This window comes from Lates calcarifer, linkage group LG21, assembly GCF_001640805.2.
Source record: "Lates calcarifer isolate ASB-BC8 linkage group LG21, TLL_Latcal_v3, whole genome shotgun sequence".
Classification (NCBI taxonomy): Eukaryota; Metazoa; Chordata; class Actinopteri; family Centropomidae; genus Lates; species Lates calcarifer.
In genome coordinates, this window is record NC_066853.1 from 12160760 (window position 1) to 12181693 (window position 20934).

A 20934-nucleotide genomic window follows, 5' to 3' on the forward strand; every position below is an offset into this window, starting at 1 on the left:
TGTCACTATGGACGCCAGCATTGTAAAGGAAGACAGCACTTTTCATGTAATTCATAACACCACTATCCAAAATACAGCAAAACACTGTGTGAGCATTAGTATGTACGTAGAGATGATTCTCATTTGCAGCTGCAGTGAAATCTACGAGTGTGTTTACCTGCAGTATGGCCACCTCATTCCTCAGCTGGCTCTCCTGCTTGGTGGGAAAGCGAAGCTTGTCAATGACTTTGACCGCTACGTCCCTCCCTGTCTTCCTGTGCTTTCCTATTGAAACAAAAATAGTGTTAGTAAGAGATGTGCTTGTGAATTGAACCTTATATGTGGACATACATTAGGCCCTGTTATCGAGAGTTTGACATGTACTTAAAATAGTACTGCACCGATAACTCTTATGACACATGATGGAAAAAAGAAAGGATCCAAATTGATGCCCCAGAACTTTTAAAACCTTCAGACCTGGTGCCTACATTACCAATAATGCGACCTTACTGACAATAGTTAAACCAGAGATTCAGGTGTTGTTATACTGGTAGCAGATTTTATTTTCAAACTTGTAGTCAGGGAATTTACCACACACCAAACATATGCAGTAGAAGTCACGAGGACCAGTACACAGTATCAGTCTGGTGTACTGTAAATTGATGGAATTCCCCTTTAAAAACACATCTTCTGCCTGGCACACAAGCATCACACGTGCATCAGTATAGTCAATCAGCAACATCACTGGACATAGATCTACATACCTCCATACACTACTCCAAACTGCCCAGATCCCAGCACTTCATCAGCAAAAATCTGGTACACTGTACCAATATCCTGTAGGAATGTATTACATACAATCATCATCTCAGTGGATATATTCTATTAAAGACAGTAGGAAATTGATTAAAAAAAAAAAGGTCATACCACGTTCTCTTGGATCTGACTGTTGGACACTGATATGCTGATAGAGGCTTGTCCTAAAAACAAAAAAAGAGTTGTAAATTGTGTATTTACTAACTGATATCTGATGTGTATTGTATGGTGATTTTTACCTGTCTTTACCTGTTCTCTAACTTTGCCTGACCTCAGGTTGACATATGAAACTTGTGAACTAGTCATCAGGTTAAATAAAGAACAAACTCGTCCTGTTAGGCAGCTAGAGTTGCAAAACAGATTTTTCACATTTGGTCCTTTGTTACTTGATCACTTTGTTGTTAGGTGATGCAACAGCACACTCTCTTTTTTTGGCATATTAAGCTGATGTGAACATCCATAATTCTCTTGGTAAATATAATGTCACCAAAAATGCACCACCTACATTTTGCCTGTTCTCAACCTACTATGAGTTGTGTTCCCCTCAGCCGGTGGTGCGTCCTGAAAGATGACGGGCATGAGGGCCTGGCGAATGGCGCTCTCCCACGCCTTGGCCACTTCACGCCCTATACCGCTATTGGGCGCCACTTGGGTAGGTGAGGGAGGGGTCTGAGGGACAGTCTGGGGGTTGCTGGGCGACACAGAGGGGAGGGTGTTTGGGTCCTCCCCTACGAAGTAGCACATAGTGCCTGTGATGAGCTCGAAGCAGTGAGGATTTGTGCCTTGGGGGACTAAAGTGAAGTCGCCAGCAGGGCGCACCCCCAGAATCTCAGACAGAGGGATCTCCTACAAGAGGATGGACCAATAGTGGAGCAATTAGAGAGGTTGCACGCTTCTTATAATAAATGACTTGAGATCATAGCTTGTCATGGAGTAAACTATTCTTACCTTGTAGTATTTGTTGGAGGTGTTGTTCTGGAAAAGGATGATGCACTTACAGTCCAGACGCCAGTAGTGCCTCTTTCTCTGTTAGGGGTTGGAGTAGGTGAGGGTGAGTTGGGTCAGTTAGGGATGTAGGGGCATAGATTGGGGGTAAAATTCAAGGGGTCAAAATGGCTGCATTTCAAGTTTGGAGGTGACGTCCAGAGGAAGAGACGAGCGGCCAGATGAGAAGAAGGACGAGCAGGAGTGTGAGCTACAAGGTGAGAAGGTGCAAGCAAAGAGAAAGAGAAAAGAGACAAAAGTGAAAGAAGGAAAAAGAGCGTTAGTGCAGCTACGGAGGAAAAACAAGCACGAAAAAGGCTACTGGAGCAGAAAAGTTTATTTGAGGTTAAATACTGAAGCTAGAGAAAGAAAAGGTGGAAAATGGGCTTTTAGCTTGAATTCACCAGACAGCTGCTGAGTGCTATTATGTTCTCAGGGAGAGTCAGTCACATCATCAATCTTCAACTACTCTTTTTTTTCCCCATATATATAGACACACATGCAAGCTGAAAAACATGCACAAATAGAAAAGAAAAAAGAAGCAATAAAGGCCGTAAAAGCAGAGACCAAATGATCAAGGTTGAAACTGTTACGAGAAGAGCTGGTGGACAGAGAAAACAGACTGATGACTACAAGGTCCTTTATTGCTCTTGAGTGGGTGGAAAGTAAACAAAACAAACTTGTTGCAATAAATTGTAGAAAAGAAAGTGAGTTCATAAATCTAAAGGAAATTCAATTAAACCTGAACATTCACCTCCTACAACAACAAAAAAAAAACTTAGGTGGCATGAGAATTATGGATAAGATTTTTTACCAGTGTGTCCTTATTGCTGTAGTGAACCATCCATCCCTCTTTGATGGCCGTACTGGATCGGCGAGTTGTCTGTCTCACCGACTGTACCACCCTCATTAATGGGATGTAAACACTAAAAGGAGAAAAAAAAAGTGCATTTGAGTATGTGGCATTCCTACAGCAGTCCTTTAGGAGTTTGTTTGTAGTTGTTCTCCAGATGTTTGCGTTGTTTCCTCATACCTCTGATCTCCACTGGTTCCGTCCTGGTTGTTGTCAGGAGAAAAGGACCCGGGGATGCTGCAGGCCTCGTCTGAGTCATCCATTGAAGATTTGTCTGAGTTGTCGTACTCACTGGTGTAGTCCATGGGAACCTCAGGGTCCACACTAGGACTCAACATGTCTGGAGCAGGAGGAGAAGGAGAGAGGGGATTGATTTAAAGTTATGATGTGTTTCAAATGCTGTGAAAAAAATACCAGTACTTGCTATGTCTATAAACACTAGTAAGCTATAAATGCAGAGTACAGCTTAGCATGAATACTGAGCACAATGATGATACTTACCACAGTTACTTCTGTTTTCTGAGGAGATAAAAACATTAGTGCCAGTGAGTTTCAGTCTTGTTAGATAATGTGTTATATCATGTATGGTTATTAAAGTAACCTAGTTCTGACAATGGAAGCATGCAGATGCAAAATTAATACTTTTATGAAATCCATGCAGGGTTAAAAGAGACATAAACAAATGAAATGATTTAAATTTTCTCTTACCTCCAATAGTCTCCCCAAGGCAGTCATTTGGAACCTTGTATGCACAGCGTTTATGGCAATTGAACTTACAGTCTGGATGGAACAAAACACAATTAATTTTGATCAGATTCTGTGTAATCTGGTTAGATGACTAGAGATGAGTCTCCCTGTTTGTCTGTGGGCTGCTCACCTTTGCACTGTAAGCCCTGCCTGAACAGTCCTCGAAGAAGCCTCTTGCAGTACTGGCACACCGTTGGCCGCGTGTACGAGTGGACAGCGAACGTGTGGGGCACCTTCACTTTGCTCATCAGGATCTTGTCCAGATGAACCGGTCGACCTGTGTAGAAGCGCCGGGCGTCACTGGGGGTCCGTGGCTGGCAGAATAGAGAAGACATAGAGGTTATCAGTGAAGCTGATTGTGTGTGAGTAAATTAAATAATACTATTATCTACCTTTGACAATGAAGTAAATAAATACCCAACTGATTACAAACTTAGAAATCTCCCGTCAATAAATCTGCAGCAAGTGATTTTTTCTCTTTTTCTGGCCACTTGGGGGCAGTGGAAACAAGTTATGAACACAACATTGACATAAAGTATCATCACCTTTTAAGCTGATACAGTGACGTTGTTAGCAAAGAGTTGCTTATTCATACATCCAGTAACTTTAGCATTTATTTGAAGTCATGTATAAGTCCAATGTTCACTCTCTTTCAGCTCAGTTTTGGTCTCTACTGACTCCTGATGGCAATATCTGGCTATTAGGCTAATAAATGCTCCACTATGTTAACCAGCTAATTGCTAACTCTGTCTGTCTGCTGTTTGGTGCTGAGCAGGTTGCAGAGAGCTGTGAGAAGGAACCAAAACACTGAAGTTGTGGGCAGCTGAACAATGAGCTGAAACTCACTATGAGGCGCCAGAGTCAATGGGAGCTGCATTTTCAGGTCATAATTCTCAGGAGCTTCACCACTACGAGTGACTCCTTTCACACTGTCAGGTTGTTTTCACTTTTGAAAACACTTTTAATTTGATCCATTGTTTGATCCATTATTATAAAAAATATTGATTACAGTCTCTTGAAGCTTATGGTTTCTCCCTCACTAAATGGCTTCCCTACAGTTTCTCCTTTGTAATGGACTAATTAGTTTATTTTAAATATAAATTCCAATGTCTTCATACAACTTCCAGTGGATTGCAGTCATGAATGTAGTTTTGGCTTTATTTGCTGCTCAAAAGCTCTGCCCATGGTCCAAGCAGGAAGGTCTGTGGATTATCCTGCGACATTGTTTCTGGAAGGTTAGTGTTGATTTTTTTTAGTAAAAACTTTCACTGCCAAGTGTGTCAGAGGCTAAACTGAGTTAAAGTGGATTCACCCAATTCACAAAGCTGTTTCATATGGTCAAATAAATGTTGCCCATGGAGGCCTTCCTCATTTTAATAGTCTACAACTGACCAGTATACTGTGTGCATGAATTAATTCAGTACCATTTGTGTGTGTGAGCGGATGAGAGCAGCATCTTCTGTGCAGGTGGAGACCGTCCCTACACTGTACACCGACTCAGTGGTGGAGAGACGCAGGGACTGGCTGCTGCTCAGGGAGGTGGTGGATAGACGCCGTTTGCGAGCTCCACTGCAGTTGTTCGGGATGCTGAATGCACAGCGCTTGTGGTAGTTCAGTCCACATCCTGCAGGGGGCGGCATGGATCAAAGAACAGGCAGGCACAGCGGCCAAACAACAGAGCAAGAGAGAGGGGAAAATGGAGCATATTTGGTGAGTTTTACACTTCATTTGACAGAGAAATATGCAGACCACATCAAAGTGAGTTTTCTTTTTCACACTTCATCTCCCTGTTTCTCTCACCGTCACACTTGAGCCCTTGTCTGACCAGTCCAAACAGCATCTCTCCACAGTGATCACAGAAGGCCGGGGCCCTGTATGAGTGCACATTGAGAGCGTGGGGGCGAATCTGGAAATCTTCAAATGTGGCCGCCGCTAAAACAGATAAGAGGGACAGAGTGTGGTTACAGTGGGTTTCAAGATACGATCACACTACTTTAATGTTACAGAATGAAGAATGATTGGATGGATAAGATGGAAATAGGATGGAAAAATCAATGAGGTGTCTTCCTGGCAGCGGGAGCATTACAGTTTGAAACAATGAAAGAACAGATTAGGCCTCTGAAAGATATTACCTGTAGTAAAATAAGCAGATAAGGGCTGATTTCAAGAGTGGTGTTGCAGAGTAACAACAGTAATGAAAGAGAGATCACAGAGGAAAGAGGAAGGAAGGTAATTTACAGTAGATTTTACTATGGCTATCTTGTGCATTAGTGGCACACAATAGCCATATTAAAAGTGAAGAGAAAAGAAAAGAAGAACTACTTACCAGACAGCACCACCTCCACCAGATCTCCCTCCTGAATGTCACCAGCAGCTTTAACCAGTTGCAAGATGTTGTTGGTGGATGTGTCATGTTTGAACAGCAGAATCTTGTCATAAATGCCATAGAAGCCGCACTCTGGGAACTAGAACACACAAAGAAAACATAACAGAAATTTTGATTAATGTTGACATTTCAACATCTACCAGAACGGCTGGTAGATGAAAGACTGGTATTGCATTTCTATCAACAACAAAGGCTTAAATGGTCATTTATGAGTGCATGTGTGTTGCCTATCAGGCTTCGAATCAAATCAACAGCTCACTGAGCTTCTCTTAGTGACAGAAAAAGCTTCAGGTTCAGATAAAACCAAAAGTGAATACATAAACAGAAGCAACCGTCTGTAACGGCAGAAAACAAGCCAAGCTGATGAATTGGAACGGACACACACACACACACACACAAGCACACACCAGCATATTTAAGGCTAGGATGTTGAGGAGATGTTTTCTCTTTTTGTCCTGTCAATTCAAATCATGACTGAAAAGCTAATAAATTCACAAAGTATTGAAAAATGATTTTAATTGAATTATCAAATTGTAACATTGCTTGTACGGTGTTTAGAAATTAACTTTCGTCCTTGAAGAACTAAATATTAGGCTCACATGCAGAAGGACTATTTATAAAGTATAGATTTTATATTTGTTTGATTGACTATATATTTCTAAATAGTATGTAGTTACCATAGAAAGTGTTTTACATGTTTCATAAGATATTAAAAAAAAAAAAACTTATCACACATGAGCATGCAAAATGTATATATAACAACCCAACTTTCCTAAATGTTCTTTACAAACAGGAAGTTTTGTATTGAGAAAATGTCCTCTACTGTTTTTCACTGAGGAACCCGCCTACTGACAAATACTGTGTAAACTCAGCAGTCCCTCAGTATGTTCAAGGTGGGAGAAAGTGCTCACTAAAAGGCTGATCCTTTACAACTAATATCCCAAACAGTCACTGCTCTGCCATTTTCCTTGACAGTAACAACAGCTCTTTAGACAGTTAACTCATTCAGTACAAGATGTATAGACATTCCTGTGTTATAGCTACATGCACAGGTACAACACAGCAATGTCTATACATAATGTTCTCAAACATATGACATTACTGTTATGTCCTTAACTAATTCTATGCCCTGCTGTGCAAAGTGCCTGGAATATTTAGTAGTCAACACACACACACACACACACACACACACACACACACACACTAGTTGTGAGGACAAGAAACTTTGGCCGAATTCCACAAGTCAAGCAACTCGGTCAATGTGGAAAGCAAGACAAAAGGAGAAACTTTATCCTATCTTCCTATCAGTCATATACAAGTACACACACGCACACCCATACAGATAAACACACACAGGTGTTTCCAGAAGCTCTTCCAGAGATATGAGAGATGAGAGTGTCAGTCAGGAGTCAGCAGAGCGAAGGAGGCTGTCATAGGGAAACCCTGCTCTCCTGAATAGTTAATAGTGTCTGGTTCACTTCAGTGGCCACACCACACAGGACACCACCAGTACACAGCTTTAAAATTAATTTGTCTTTTGGTGAGAACATATGAGACACCAGCAGATGAGAGCGGAAGAAGTGAGAAGAAAAGGATTAAAGTTTAAGTTTGAACAGAAACCCCCTGGTCTCACTCTCTCTCTCTCTCACACACACACACACACACACACACACACACACACACAATCCTCCCCATCTCTCTTGCTGTTGATGTTGTTTTTCCCATGCTGGAGTCAAGATTCACCATCTGGCCGGGCTCTAGCAACTTACAGGAAGGGGAACCCTGGTCTCCACCTTGGAACGACACAATGACACACATACACCTCCTCCTCACTTACCAACAGACACACCCTCCTTACAAACAGCAACACACACACCCTCTCTTTCCCCCATTTCCCTTCTTTTCTCCTAAACACACACACATGCACACGCACAAACACACAGTCCCGCTCTCAGTTTCCCAACAGGCACTCCACATCACCACATCTGAAATCCAGGCCTGGCTTGTACTGCTGCCAAGCTACACAGTGAGTCCACCACGCCCCAACAGCGGGCTACTGCTACTGACCACACAGTCAACAACAAGACACAAAAAGCACACGGTGGCCTTTTTTTTTTTTTTTTTTAATTTGCAGAAAATCCTTAAGCTATCCGACAACCATTACACCCTTTATGATAGCATAAGCCACAGGCATAGGGACTAAAACAAAAGGGGCAGGAATACAAACTCTGACAGTGGTAAAGATGTTTGAGCAAATCAATGTCGTGCCACCATTTAAATGATGCCTCTGTTTGTTTAGCACACCTGCTGCTCAGGAAAGAACAGAAGCCAGATTAGTCACAGTAGAAGATGACAGAATTAAATAGAAGGTTAAGAGGGATGGAGAGAAACTTGAATTAGTGGAAAAATAGTGGTAACTTTCCTCTAAAAGCACATAATTTTTCTGAAGCCAATGTGACAGCTAACAGAGCAACCATTAAACTTGCAATAACTGGGAGAAAATCCAGCTGTAAACACAACTCTGACACATTAATTACCTATAAAGCTGATGTGGTGAATTTCATCAGCAGCACAGAGCAGCACTGGTTTTGTTTGTAACCACCTGATGAATGTAAGCCCAACAGTATTCACTCTCCTTACATCTCTGTTTTGTTCTCCACCAACTTCTTTACCTACTAAATACTTCACTCAGTGTTGGACAGGTGGAGTGCAGGGATTTTCTGACACTGAAAACAACTGCCTGCTGCACTGGAAAACAATGCTGATGAGAGCTGTGAGACTGAACCCAAAGACGTGGGCCATAAAACCAAAACAAGGAGCTGAAAAACCTTGTAAAGCTCAGCAAAATTAGAATTGAGGGGAACTGCAGAGTTGGTGATAACTCTCTGTGGGCTTATTGTTTTGAGTGAAGACCAGAGGATTCACAACAACTGTCACTGACAATGGGAAATTCATTCCACCATGGCGGGGACAAGAGCTTTGACTGTGAGTGACCACAGGTTCCTCGCAGTGACGAGGTGACCAATCCCTCAGAGGCCGAAGCCGCCCTTGAGTGACCATGGCTTTATGAAAGGAGTTTCATTTCAGCCAGCCTACTAGTGTGGAACAGATTGTGTGTGAATGTTAATATATGAAACATTCATGTTTGGCCTGTAGGCTGTGACTTGGGTGGATTCCAGATGGAGGTTGGACTTCTGAGATGCAACAGCAGCAGCAAGCAATGGCATAACTTTCAGGTAAGTGGTAGCGCGGCATGCAGCACACTGCCCTAATTAAAAGGGTGTGTTAGATATGTGTTGGACTGAGAGATTTCCATGCAAGTGTGGTGGCAACACGAGTTGTTCTGCCTGAACTGGCTCGGAGGCTTCGCTTCATTAGTGGTGATCAAGAATTCTAACAATTCAGCAACTTCATGTCTTTCTGAAATCTCAAACCCATTCCTCTCAGTAATCCATAAAACACGCTGTCAACAGTTTTCACAGGGACTGTTTCTTTGGTAGTAGTCCCAGTGAAACCAATTCAGTGAGGTCTGTGGATTATTTAGAGTGAAAGGGACACTGTTTCTGGAAAGAGATGCTAATGTTGAATTTTTGCAATTTTCTCAGTGCTGTGAGCAACACGAAAGAAATTCCAATCATTTCCATTGCACTGGGGGAGGAGGCTCATAGATGGATATCTGAAAAGCTAGCTAGATAACACCAAAACTATCTGCATGTCTATATAACACTAGCAGTTAGGGAGAAAATCTGTTTGTTTGTTTGTAATTTACAGACCCTTTTAACCCGAACAGACATCTACAAATGGTATTGGCTTTGGGTCGTTAGACACTAATAAGAAGAGGCTCCAAAATTTCCCAACTCCAGACTTAAAAACCCACAAATTCTCTGACAGGAGTGAATCATGTAATAACACGTAATGCATCAGTACCTGGGATCGCCACAAATAAGACCAACTGCTGCCACTTGTAATTACAAACACCCACAGAGCCCAGATCAGAGGAGCCTCCCAGCTCTGCCCAAATCCACAGACAACCCTCAGTCTAAGTCATTTGTTAACCCCGCAGCGCTTTTTGATGCCAGTCTCTCTACTACTCACCCCACGCTGTTTTCTGTTGCTGCTCACTTCTTTCTTACCCAAGAAGCAAGGCGAGTCCCATTATCCCGCGCCTACTGTCCAAAATATACACAATGCACCGACCACAACTGCAGCTGCCACGTCTGTGTGGACCACAAGTCTTTACGCCTCCTCTGCACAATATCCCAACTCCCCAAAAACCACAGTTCCCTCTGAGAAAATTACCATTTTCTTCATTTCTTCCCCCACTGTTCCAGTTTTGAGTGAAAGTACAGGGTGGAAAGAGCACAAAAGCCACACATTACTTTTGTCTGTGTGTCAGCATGGTGAAAAATTACATTCTCTGTCTTGTAATTGCGTAATCATATCTATATGTTTGTGTGTACACTGTATACTGGCTGTGAGGGTGGAGTATTGTTCCAAAAGACTTTGTGTGTGCATGTGTGTGAGTACAGTCTGCAGACAAAGAGCTGGCTGTATTATCATATGCACTGTAGTATAGTGTAGTGTGGTTTGCCTGGAGACAGGGCTGCGTCTCTAACTGCTTTCTTTGGGTTACCAGGGATCAGGTTGCCCTGTGCCGCCTGTGCTATTCCTGCAGCTCTTTGGGCCAATGAAGCCATTATGAGAGAAAATGAATTATGGACAAGTCTTTCTTTGCCCCAACCCCTCCCCCTGTTTCCCATCGCTCTTATTACCCTCTTTGGTGCTGTGTTTATCAGCATCTCCCAACTTTTCCTCTGGGTTTTCCAGCTTTCCTTATCATCCACTCTTGTTTTTCTTTTCTTATTCTTATTTCGTCTCTTATTTTTTTGAGACACACTGAATAGAAACAAGAGAAGGATGCATATAGAAAAGCATTCGCTCATTTTTTCTGAGCTTAACCATCCACTACCACTGTCCTCAATGTGGTCCGCTCCATTGCTCACAAGCTGATGCAACGTTGAGGCCGGCCAGCAGCGCGTGCTCACTAATGACTTGACTAACCTACTTTATTCAAAGGCTCGATGCTGGGCTCTGTTCTGGACATGATGAAAGGATTTTCCATGGAAGCAGACCAAGTAAAGAACACAGGAATACACAGCACAATAAGAGAAAGATCAGAGTCCATTTCTTTGTCCTAATGAACGATTTCAGTCAAGTGCCTTTATGTTCTACTTCAATTTATTGTGTGTGCCTTTTATAGTCTCCTATTAGTGTTATACATGGATGTATTTAGAGCTGCAATGACTAGTTGATCAAGTGGTTAGTCAATCAAAAAAGAATTATTTGGAACATATATTGACATTTTTGATTTGTTATTTCAGTCATATTTTAAGCATAGTGCCAAAACAAGCAATTTGAAGATATCACTCTCTGGCTCTAGGAAACTGTAATGGACATTTTTCACAACATTTGATTGAAACTGATCGGCGCGTTCATCAATCATAAAACAATAAATAGTTGCAGCTTGGCATATATTATACATTTTCTTTTTCAGAATAACTACAACTATTTGAAAATGAAGAACTACTTGATGTGAATAGTTGCAGTCAAGATTTATTTTATGATGGATTATATATATTGCACAGTGAGCAGAATTTAGATTCAACTAGAAAAATTCTGCTACAAAATGCATGTTATTAGGATTATGAAAGTGTCAAATATGATGCCTCATTACAGAACAGGAATCTAACTAATCATTCAAATCTCTGAGGTTTTTGTTGCATTTTCATTTTACTTTTGGTTTAACAGCATCATTACAATACAACAATTAACACAGATTACCATTTAGATACTCTTACTATAAAGGAAACACAACCAAACTTTGATGCACAGCTTGTTTTGTTCATAAGGACCAAAGATATTGTTGACTGAAGAAGTGAACCACCATACTAAATTAACCAGATGCAGCGCTACATCGTCACACTAAACAATGACAAGTGTTACTTTCTCTATGTTCTGTTGCCACTGTCAACGAGGGTAAACAGCTTTACCCAGATTACTTAGTAAAGTCTTTATTAAAAACACACACTCACACAAAAGGATCTATATGCTTGACAACAAACAAAACAAGTGATATCATTTCGTGTGTGCACTCTACACACAAAAATGCCTTTCTCATCCTATCAGTGTGATGTCATGGAACACGGCTTTTGTGAGAGAAATTTGAGCTCAGAAACATTGTATTCAAAACACTGACTGACACATTTGATGCCACAGAGCTGGCTGCGATTTCCTCTCCTCTGTGCTCTTATTCTGTTGGTTTGTTACTTTCCTCGTCGACCACCACAGGCCCCCGGTCATATGATGCAAGTCACGAACACGTGAGATAACGACTGAGATCTTTTGCCCGAGGAGCAACAAGTGCAGACAAACTGGAACCTTTAGAATATGAAACAATGACCTAATGCCTCCTTCCCCTTCCAGTTAGCTTTATGTTTGCGCTACCATACGCCCATTATAGAAGTATTTCATGTTGATGTATTCTGAGAAAAAAAAAGAATGATTGCTGATTTCATTTGTTCAAAAGATAATCAAGACAAATGTAAGAAATTTAACTGAGAGGACATGCAAGAGGAGGAACAACAGCAGGGGCACGCAGAGTTTTTCTCAACACTTCAACAACAGGTTAGCATCACCTCATCAAAGCAAGGCCACAGCACTGATGTCCAGTCAAGTCAGGTCTCATTTCAACCCTGAAGGCTTGTCAAACGGCTGTAAAGCAGCGCTAAAAATAGACCCTCTTTTTATAAAGACGTTGCATGTGTGAAGAACACAAAGACTTTTATGTCCTGCTGAGAAAGCTGCTTGCTTCTGCTTTTCATCCTCCCCATCACTTCCCCTCCAGCAGCGCAGCATGAGCTACCTTCGACCACCAAGCCACACAAACACACAGGCGCGCACGACTCAGGCACACGCACACAAACTCATTATCAGATTTACGCAACAGCTTCAGTGCCATCTAACAATAGCTCTGCAGTTTATAGACATTCAACAAATTTACGCAGTCACTCATCAACGAACCAGCCGAGATCAGGCCTGTACATACATTGTTTTTTGTTAATGAACAGTGTTTATGCAGCCTCGTGGATGGTATTTGCTTAAGTGGGAGCTATTTATCCCCTGTGTTTACTTCAGTTTAAGGCAAAATGGCAAAAATGGAATCAACTTTAACACCCTGTAAAGATAAGAATTCACATAAAGCACAGCAAAATACTCAAGATGTAACTTGAACCCTACCAACTTCTCTATTAGCTATAAGTGTCTGTTGGTGGTGGTTTCTTCAACATAAACGTGTTGACATATTCCTAACCACATAAAGGGAAACTCCACAATGCCCATGAACTCACAAGGGAAGGATTTGCGAGTTCATAGACATGTGTGTTGTAGACATGTTATTTGAGCTCTTTATCAGCACTACTCATTACACCATATAACATAATTGTTTAGCAGTAGTAGTGCCATTAGTAGCACCAGTAGCAGGTATTTTTGTAGTTTAATGTTTAGTATCAGTAATAGTGTAAGCATTAATTTTATCAGTCACGTCCACAACACAGGAAACTGTAACCATGAGAGCATGAGGTTTATACTGCTTCAAAGGTGTAAAATAGGCATGAAATGTGGGTCTCAGGAGGAAGATTAGAGACATGTTGAATGCAAGAGTTACCACAGTAACAGAAAATGCAATGAGGATATCATGTCCAAACAATGCAGTAGCAGCTATTTATGAGATTAATATTAATAATGTTGGCTATTATAATATTTAACAGCCATCCAACCAGTTCATCGGGACATCCCATGAGATTTTCAACACTGAACTTTCTTATTATGATATGTAAAGAAGTTATCACGTCTTGACAGAGTAGTTTCAAAAAGGCACTGGCAGCACAGCTGAAGTGTCACATATTGGACAGATTCATTGTCAGTTTTCATGTCCTTGATGCAAGCAGTAGTATGTAAGAATGTAATGGAATAAAAATGATACTTAAACCGCTTTAAACGGTTCTTTGCAGTTGTTGCTTAGTTTTTTTTTAAATAGTGCAGTAAAGAAAGGGTGGAGGACTGAGATGTTACAGAGCGACAGGAGCTGGATTTGTGTTTACACAGCGCGGTCCCTTGCAGAGATGCTGCAGCTTTAAAGAATCAATCGGGCCAAACCCCACACGATGACAACACATGATTCACAACTGAGAATCCGCGTGGATAAAATACAAGATGTGCTCTGTGTGTGGTGTGTGTGTGACACACACCCGCGCTCTATAAACAAAGTGACCTCTTACAGCCTTACATGGTCCTCCACGCGGATGTGTTTCTGCAACAGAGGCTGGTTATCACAACAGGAACCCGATCGAGTCGTTTTATAGTCAAGGGGAAACACGCTGCATCCCTTCAAACAACAGACATTGTTTAAACATCCACGTCTCACTGTGTAACAAATCATACACCCTCCTGCCCACGTGTGTGCGTGTACTGACACACGCTCTCACGCGCACGTATTCTGGAGGATCATGATGGGGGGGGGGGGGGGTGTTGTGTGTGTATCTATGCTTTTGTATTTGCATCAACCATCCTTCTCCTCGAGACACACAAAGCCTAATTGTGGGACCACAACTGCCTCGATCCTTGTTAACATGTCAGGCACGGGACTCGTGGAGAACCACCCCACCTCTCTGAGAGTGATGAGGTGTTTAATGAGGGGTTGCCGTGGTAACGGGCATGTAAAGACGTCAACGATCTGCCCTCATTAGCTCCTGACAACAACTTGGCGCAACGCAGGAATTTTTTCCCTTTTGTGCTGACAACGTTAGCGACAGAACAAACGCGTTACTGCCCCTACCGCCTATTTTTATCCCCGGTGAGGTCACACGCTGACGGAGAGATGGAGCAGACGACATGCCTGCCCAGACCATGCTGGTTTTAAGAAAACAGCGCGTGAACGCGGGCTGTTGTCGCACACGTCACGCAGCAAATCGCAGGAGTTGAGTGACAGGTCTGTGCCACGAGGATGAGGAATTAAGTAATACCCGTGACGTCGGCTGAGCGCTGGGCTTGGCAGGCACAAAGGAGGCAGACAAGATGAGGATGAATCAACAAAGAAAGTGTGCACACAAGGAAGGACGACTGAAAAGCCACATGACGTAGCGCAGTTTGCCATGCTTTCATGATGTCGCACATATTATAACGTATTCAGTCACATGATAGTTTTGATTATCTGACTTTGTCAACAGGCCTTTCCACAAGCAGCGGCCCTCATGCCGCAGCAGAGAGGTGGATGTTGAGAGCCTTCCTGTATGTGCCAGGTATAAACACACACACACACACACAAATAACCACACAGGAGAGAAAGTTCCTGTGTGACTACGTCCACCTGTGGTAAGAGGTTCAGAGCTAGTTGAGAGCTTGTGCAGCAGGATGTAGTTTATCAATGGAAATAATGACAGTCCATTTAGCATGATCGTGATCTTTGCAAGGAGACATTAAAGGCCAAATGCAAAAGCTTCTTTCTTCCTGGATCCGATGTGCTTCCTGTTGAAACATTATACGGTGGCTGGACATGACAGGTGAGGCTGGGAGTTCTCAGAAAAAAACAAATGCAGCTCCATGCAGCTGTCAGTCACTCTTGAATGGTTAAAGCCTAATGACTCATCTCATATAGAAACCAAGGATGTTATATTCTATACACGTTGCTTGCTACCATTGCAGCACAAAATGGCAGAGAAACTAAGTTTTGAAAAATGGTCAAAGAAACCACGAGAAATTACCTTGCAAACACCCTACATTGCCCTACAAACAAAAACCGCAGAGTCCTGTGGGAGGACAGCATTTCTTTGTTTCAGTGGATGCTTAGACACACTAGCCATAAGAATCTGATATGCCCATAGTACATCAGACATTGTTGCTGTGAATTTGTTTTTGCGTCTTTCTGCCCTTATGGTAACCAGTTATTGCTGATTGGCAAAATGCCCATTTATTGCATTAATTTTCAATCGATTCAATTCAATTTTTTCAATTTTCAACCAATAAAAAGGGTCGTGCATTTTGGGAGTCCTGCAAAATGCCATACCAAGCCGAAAACAGCAAAAATTCACCAGTGACAGTAGAGCGCAGATAGCAAGCTGGTCTGCGACTCTTCCAGAAGCAGATTCATCCAGGTCATGGTTATCCAAGAAGAGTTGAATCAAGGGCACCTGGACTTGTTTTTGCATGTTGCATTTGGCTGGTGTAATAGTCCCTTGCTCATAATAGGTAAGACTACTGTATACTTTGCCTTTTAGTTTTCCCCTGACTCATGTTTTCTGTTCTGTGTGTGCGTGTGTGTGTGTGTCATTGTGGAGAGCAGAGACATAATCAGGTTTGCAGTCCTGACCTGCTAGTTTCTACATACCAGAAATAACTGTTTAAACCAGAGAGACTGAAGGGAGGAATGTAAATCCTGGTTTCAAACACACACACACACATATATATATAAACAAAGTGCAAAAAAAAAAAAAGTACAGCACCCATGCATACCTACTAAGTATGCATGCTTGTGTGCTCATGGATGCTAGTCCATGCATGCAGCACACAAGCGTGACGCAAAGAAATGTGAACAGCCTGGATTTAATCGACACACATATACACACGTGCACCCACTATATTGAAGCAATCACGTGGTAAATGCGACACCACAAGCAACCTTTGAGTCCAGCATGCATAAAAAGAACTGGTCAAAGACAGCGTGGAGGTCAAGCAAAGACAAATGTATACATGACTGCACGCACATTTGACAGGGAGTTCAGAGTGCACGACAGCAAAAAGACAGAGAGAAACCAAGTGCAAGTTGGCGGAATTGGGCAAAGTTCACAGAAAAGACAGATGCAAAGAACCCATGTACAGTGGTTCAATAAATGTGTGTGTGTGTGTGTCTGTGCGTGTGTGTAGTCAGTAAGTGGAAAAAGCTTAGTCTCAAGCAGAAGCGCAGGGACAAAGCATCTCATTCTGCTCCAAGCATCAAGGAGAAGGAGGAGGTAATATGAGAGCCGTGACCAGGCATGAGAGAGGGGTCTGGGGATAAAGGAGACACGCACTGCTGTTCTGAACCAGCCTTTGTTGGGTAGCAGCTCCTGTCTCCATCAACCCTCCACCATCCTCCTCCTCTCTGTCTTTCCTTGGCTTGGTTCTGGGCAGGTAAGACGATAGGAGCCTTGGATTCAGTCCATTCTGTGCGCAACAAACAACTCACTGATTCACAACAAGATGGGGAAACACAAAACAGGCCTTCGTATGAGAGGAGAAGGCAACTCTGAGTGATTGGTAAAGGAGAAAATAAAGATGAATGGAAACAAAATGAGCAACAAAATCAGACAAGTTCAACAGCAAGACTGTCTATTCAATCATTTTGTTGCATTAGGTTAAAAAACATTTATGTAAAACAACAATTTAATTCTGAAATTAAAGCGAGATGAAGCCAAATTTTTAGCGTGTTTTGTCATAACAAGGTTTCAGAATCACTGGTATGTTTGCAGCACTGTAACCCTAGCATGCTGAGATACTGTATGCAGTCAAGAGTCAGTGGAAGTTTGAGCAGACACTGTTTACTCATGTTTGGAAAAACTGAAGCATCGCTGCTAAATGCACAGTTCCTGAAACAATATTATGTATGTTTCTATCCAAATATCAACAAAATCAGAAGACTGTACCTCTAACTCCTCTAAGAATTTTATCACTCCTTTAAATGCAGTGGCACGCACTGTATATTATTTACATGGTTAATTTGTGTTGTCTTCTGTGTGGGGTTTTGCTGGTAGAGAAATACAGTAAGTCATGGTGTACCTACAATACAGGATATAAAAGAAGAAGAAGCGAAAGCTGGTCCCTCATCGTCATAATTTCCATCATCCTCCTCCATTACGTGTTCTCTTTATCAGTTTTACAACTTTACCACCAAGATAAAGCAGAAAATCGTCCATCCTGATTTTTGTGTTTTTAAATAGTAACATCATGCACATAACAGGCAGAGGGAAACGTATTGAAACAATGAACCCTTCTATGACAGTTAAAGAGGTGAGATTTCTTTGTGACGGGGTCGTAAACGAAACATAGACTCTCTTGACTGGTCTCTTGACTGTAGCTCAGTTAATAAATTGTTTCCACGTAACCGACATGCGCGTTGAAATATGAGGAAAGCAGGACATTATAACTAACTGCATGACTGCTCATGAACTACACTGTGACAATCCAGTCACTCTTGAAACATATGCCTCTGCTGACATCAGAAAAAGTCCCTACAATGAGTCAGAACAAATGGAATGGCAAAAACAATAAACAAACAATAAACAAATAAAATAAGTTATAATGATATAATCTGAGAAATTCCTACAATAAACACAGGTGCTTCAGTATCCTGAGGTAAGGTTATTTTGTTTTACAAACTTTAATGGACTTAAGATGGACTCAAAACAACAGTGGATACCTCTCTGATCCTCTGTTCTCTCTCCACCCCTATTTGTAACTATCAAAGCTACTATTTCTCTGGCTATCAGTTGACCTGGAGGAGTTTTCCAGAGTGACCATAAAGAAAAACCATACTCACACACACCAGGAAGAGTGTTTGCACATTCTCCATGTGCTAAGTGTTATGAACACACAAACACATAAAGCCGCACGCCGAGGGCCACAATAGACACATAACTGTGCTCTGAGTCATCCCCTCCTCCTTTCTGCCTGTCCCTCTTCTCTCCACATGCTGTTTCTTCCCTGTTTCACTTCTCTCCTTTCTCCTATGAGTGGCATGGCTTTAGATCCAAATTTAAAGAGAGGGAGGGACAAAACAGTGGAGGCTACATGCTGAACTCCATGTATATGACAAAGCTGTGGTTACATTGTGAGCTGAAATTGCTTCAACTCTTAACAAACCCAGGTTCTGGCTAAAAATCTACTTAACTGTGATGATTTCTTAAATCTGTTTTGCTCTGCACAAATATTATTTGAATACAGACGTGCAGAAGCCAGCATGTTGTCAGTAACTGCAACCACATCTGCATGATAATATAATTCAGTTTCCTATGATCATTCTGTTGTTTTATCAAAGTGGTTATCATACGTGTTGCTTGATTTACTTATATGATCACTTATGTAATTTTCAGAATAAAATAAAGTAACATAGATAAGTGTGCACTTCTGTTATACTCAAAGGCCTAACCGATGGCCACACATTATTTTTCCACTTGGCTCTTCCACTGAGCAGCCTTCAATATTGATGTCATGTGTTTATCTACTGAGGTAAGACTGCAGTTTTGCCCATTTCCCCTCATGACTGAACATCCCCTGCATGCAGACACACACACACACACACACACACACACACACGTGTGTGTGTGCACGCACCTCACGACATGTCTGGGCCACACTAAACACACACACTGCACTTGTGCCCCAGACCAACCTAACACACCCTGTCAACCCTCACACTGACCCCATTGTCTGCTCTCTTCACAAGAGCACCCTCTCTAACACACAGTCTAACACTTGATATTACAACAGCAAATACTTTCATGCCCTGTAGCGACGTAGCTCTCCCCATTTTTCTGTAAGGTTGTGCATGCTTAAATACTTGCCTTTCTGTGACATAACAAGAAATTCTCTCTAGCCGGCTGGTACGAGCTCGCCACATGGCTACATGTCGCCAAGTCCCGCTCAGCTCTGCTCTGTGGTTCTCAATTGGATTACGGCACAAAACCATTTTCATTGATGCTAATCGCTGGATTAGTATCATAAGGTCTCCTTTGCTAAGAACAAGAGAAGGAATGCAGGGGTCTGAGAGGCTGAAATGGGCACGTGAAGCAAGAATCTGTTTGGCCGTAAAGGATAATTCCACTTAATTAGAACTTGGGTCTCGTTTTGGACATCATTTCTACTGGCTGTGAAAACACTGCGCTCTACAAAAATATTGAAGTCAGATGGGACAGGGGCCACAAGCTTTCAGGTGATCAGATAGGCTGCCTTGCTGGTAAAATTGAAAGTGAGTTCACCCAAAATGTCCACAATCATCTCACAGAGTACAGGAACAATTTACATTCTCACAACTACAGTGAGTACAGTGGGTCAAAGCCAAAGGCAGTGGGTGGTCAGTTTGGGTAATAATTTTTCTCTTTATCTTCCAAGTAAGTTTGGGAGAAAGCAGATTTCATTAAAATTCATGTAATCATCTGACTGTTCCTGTCTTACTGCATCAGGGTTCTTCTAATATTCCTAGATTTCAGAAACCAAGCTGATGAGTAAGTTTTATATTATAACCGATAAAAATGACCAAATCGATAAACATCAGATCCAACAACAATCATGAATGGACTCCAAGACAAAGGGGCCCTGAGCACAGCTGCCCCCTTGTTTTGGTTATTTTCTGTGTCTCTGTGGTAGTTTTGTGTCTTCTTTGGTAGTTTTACATTTCTTTGTTATCATTTTCTGTCTCTTTAGGGCCATTTTGTGTCTCATTGTATTTGCTTTGAATATCTTTCAGGTAGTTTGGTTTGGTTGGTTTTCGTGTCCTTATAGTCATTTGACTGCCTTCCAAACAAGAAATGTCGACAGCTCCCTGACCCCTTCGGGCCCCTGGATCTGTGCAGTAATCTGTCCATGGCAACAATAAACTGGAATTATCCTCTAATGCGCAAAGCAGTGCAACAGATTTGATCTTTTGGTGCACTGTATCCTATCCCTTTATGTTCTTTCAGGGCCACAGTCTCAGCCACGGCTCAAGATTCAAACACTTCAGATCTCCATCTATCATCCCACCTCTCTTTCTCTCCCCCGATAAACATCCTGTCACTGGACCCCGGGGCAGCAGCAGCAGCGTGTGCTTTGAATAATCAAATGTCCTTGCACAGACTAAGCTCCCCTGTCGCACACCACCAGCAGCCAGGAGACACCAGGCACAGTCAGTCATGCAAAGCTGTTCCGCTACCATGCAAATCAAGGGAGAGAAAGAGACACACACACACACACACACACACACACGCGCTGAGAGAGAGAGAGATGTTTGGGAAGCAGAACTGATACATGTTGCAGTGGATCTACCCTCTTGAAAATAACCACAATTTCCTTTACAGAAGTAGTGTTTTATCAGATAAAATAA

The 20934-nt window shown here is 42.1% G+C and overlaps 1 protein-coding gene across 2 annotated transcripts in view; it reads right to left on the minus strand.

Moving 5' to 3' along the window:
- prkd2 (protein kinase D2) overlaps nucleotides 1–20934 on the minus strand; it is a 33334-nt gene that overhangs the window by 4917 nt on the left and 7483 nt on the right. Inside the window, exons 2-14 of one of the 2 annotated variants that reach the window (XM_018702077.2) lie at nucleotides 5706–5844; nucleotides 5180–5311; nucleotides 4804–5003; nucleotides 3510–3693; nucleotides 3341–3412; nucleotides 3134–3151; nucleotides 2813–2972; nucleotides 2594–2705; nucleotides 1744–1821; nucleotides 1323–1641; nucleotides 907–959; nucleotides 744–816; nucleotides 158–264 (exon numbers count right to left, since the gene is read on the minus strand). In XM_018702077.2, coding sequence (XP_018557593.1) covers nucleotides 158–264; nucleotides 744–816; nucleotides 907–959; nucleotides 1323–1641; nucleotides 1744–1821; nucleotides 2594–2705; nucleotides 2813–2972; nucleotides 3134–3151; nucleotides 3341–3412; nucleotides 3510–3693; nucleotides 4804–5003; nucleotides 5180–5311; nucleotides 5706–5844 — 1647 coding nt within the window. The remainder of the gene's footprint in view (nucleotides 1–157; nucleotides 265–743; nucleotides 817–906; nucleotides 960–1322; nucleotides 1642–1743; nucleotides 1822–2593; nucleotides 2706–2812; nucleotides 2973–3133; nucleotides 3152–3340; nucleotides 3413–3509; nucleotides 3694–4803; nucleotides 5004–5179; nucleotides 5312–5705; nucleotides 5845–20934) is intronic. The other variant, XM_018702078.2, reaches the window with a different exon arrangement.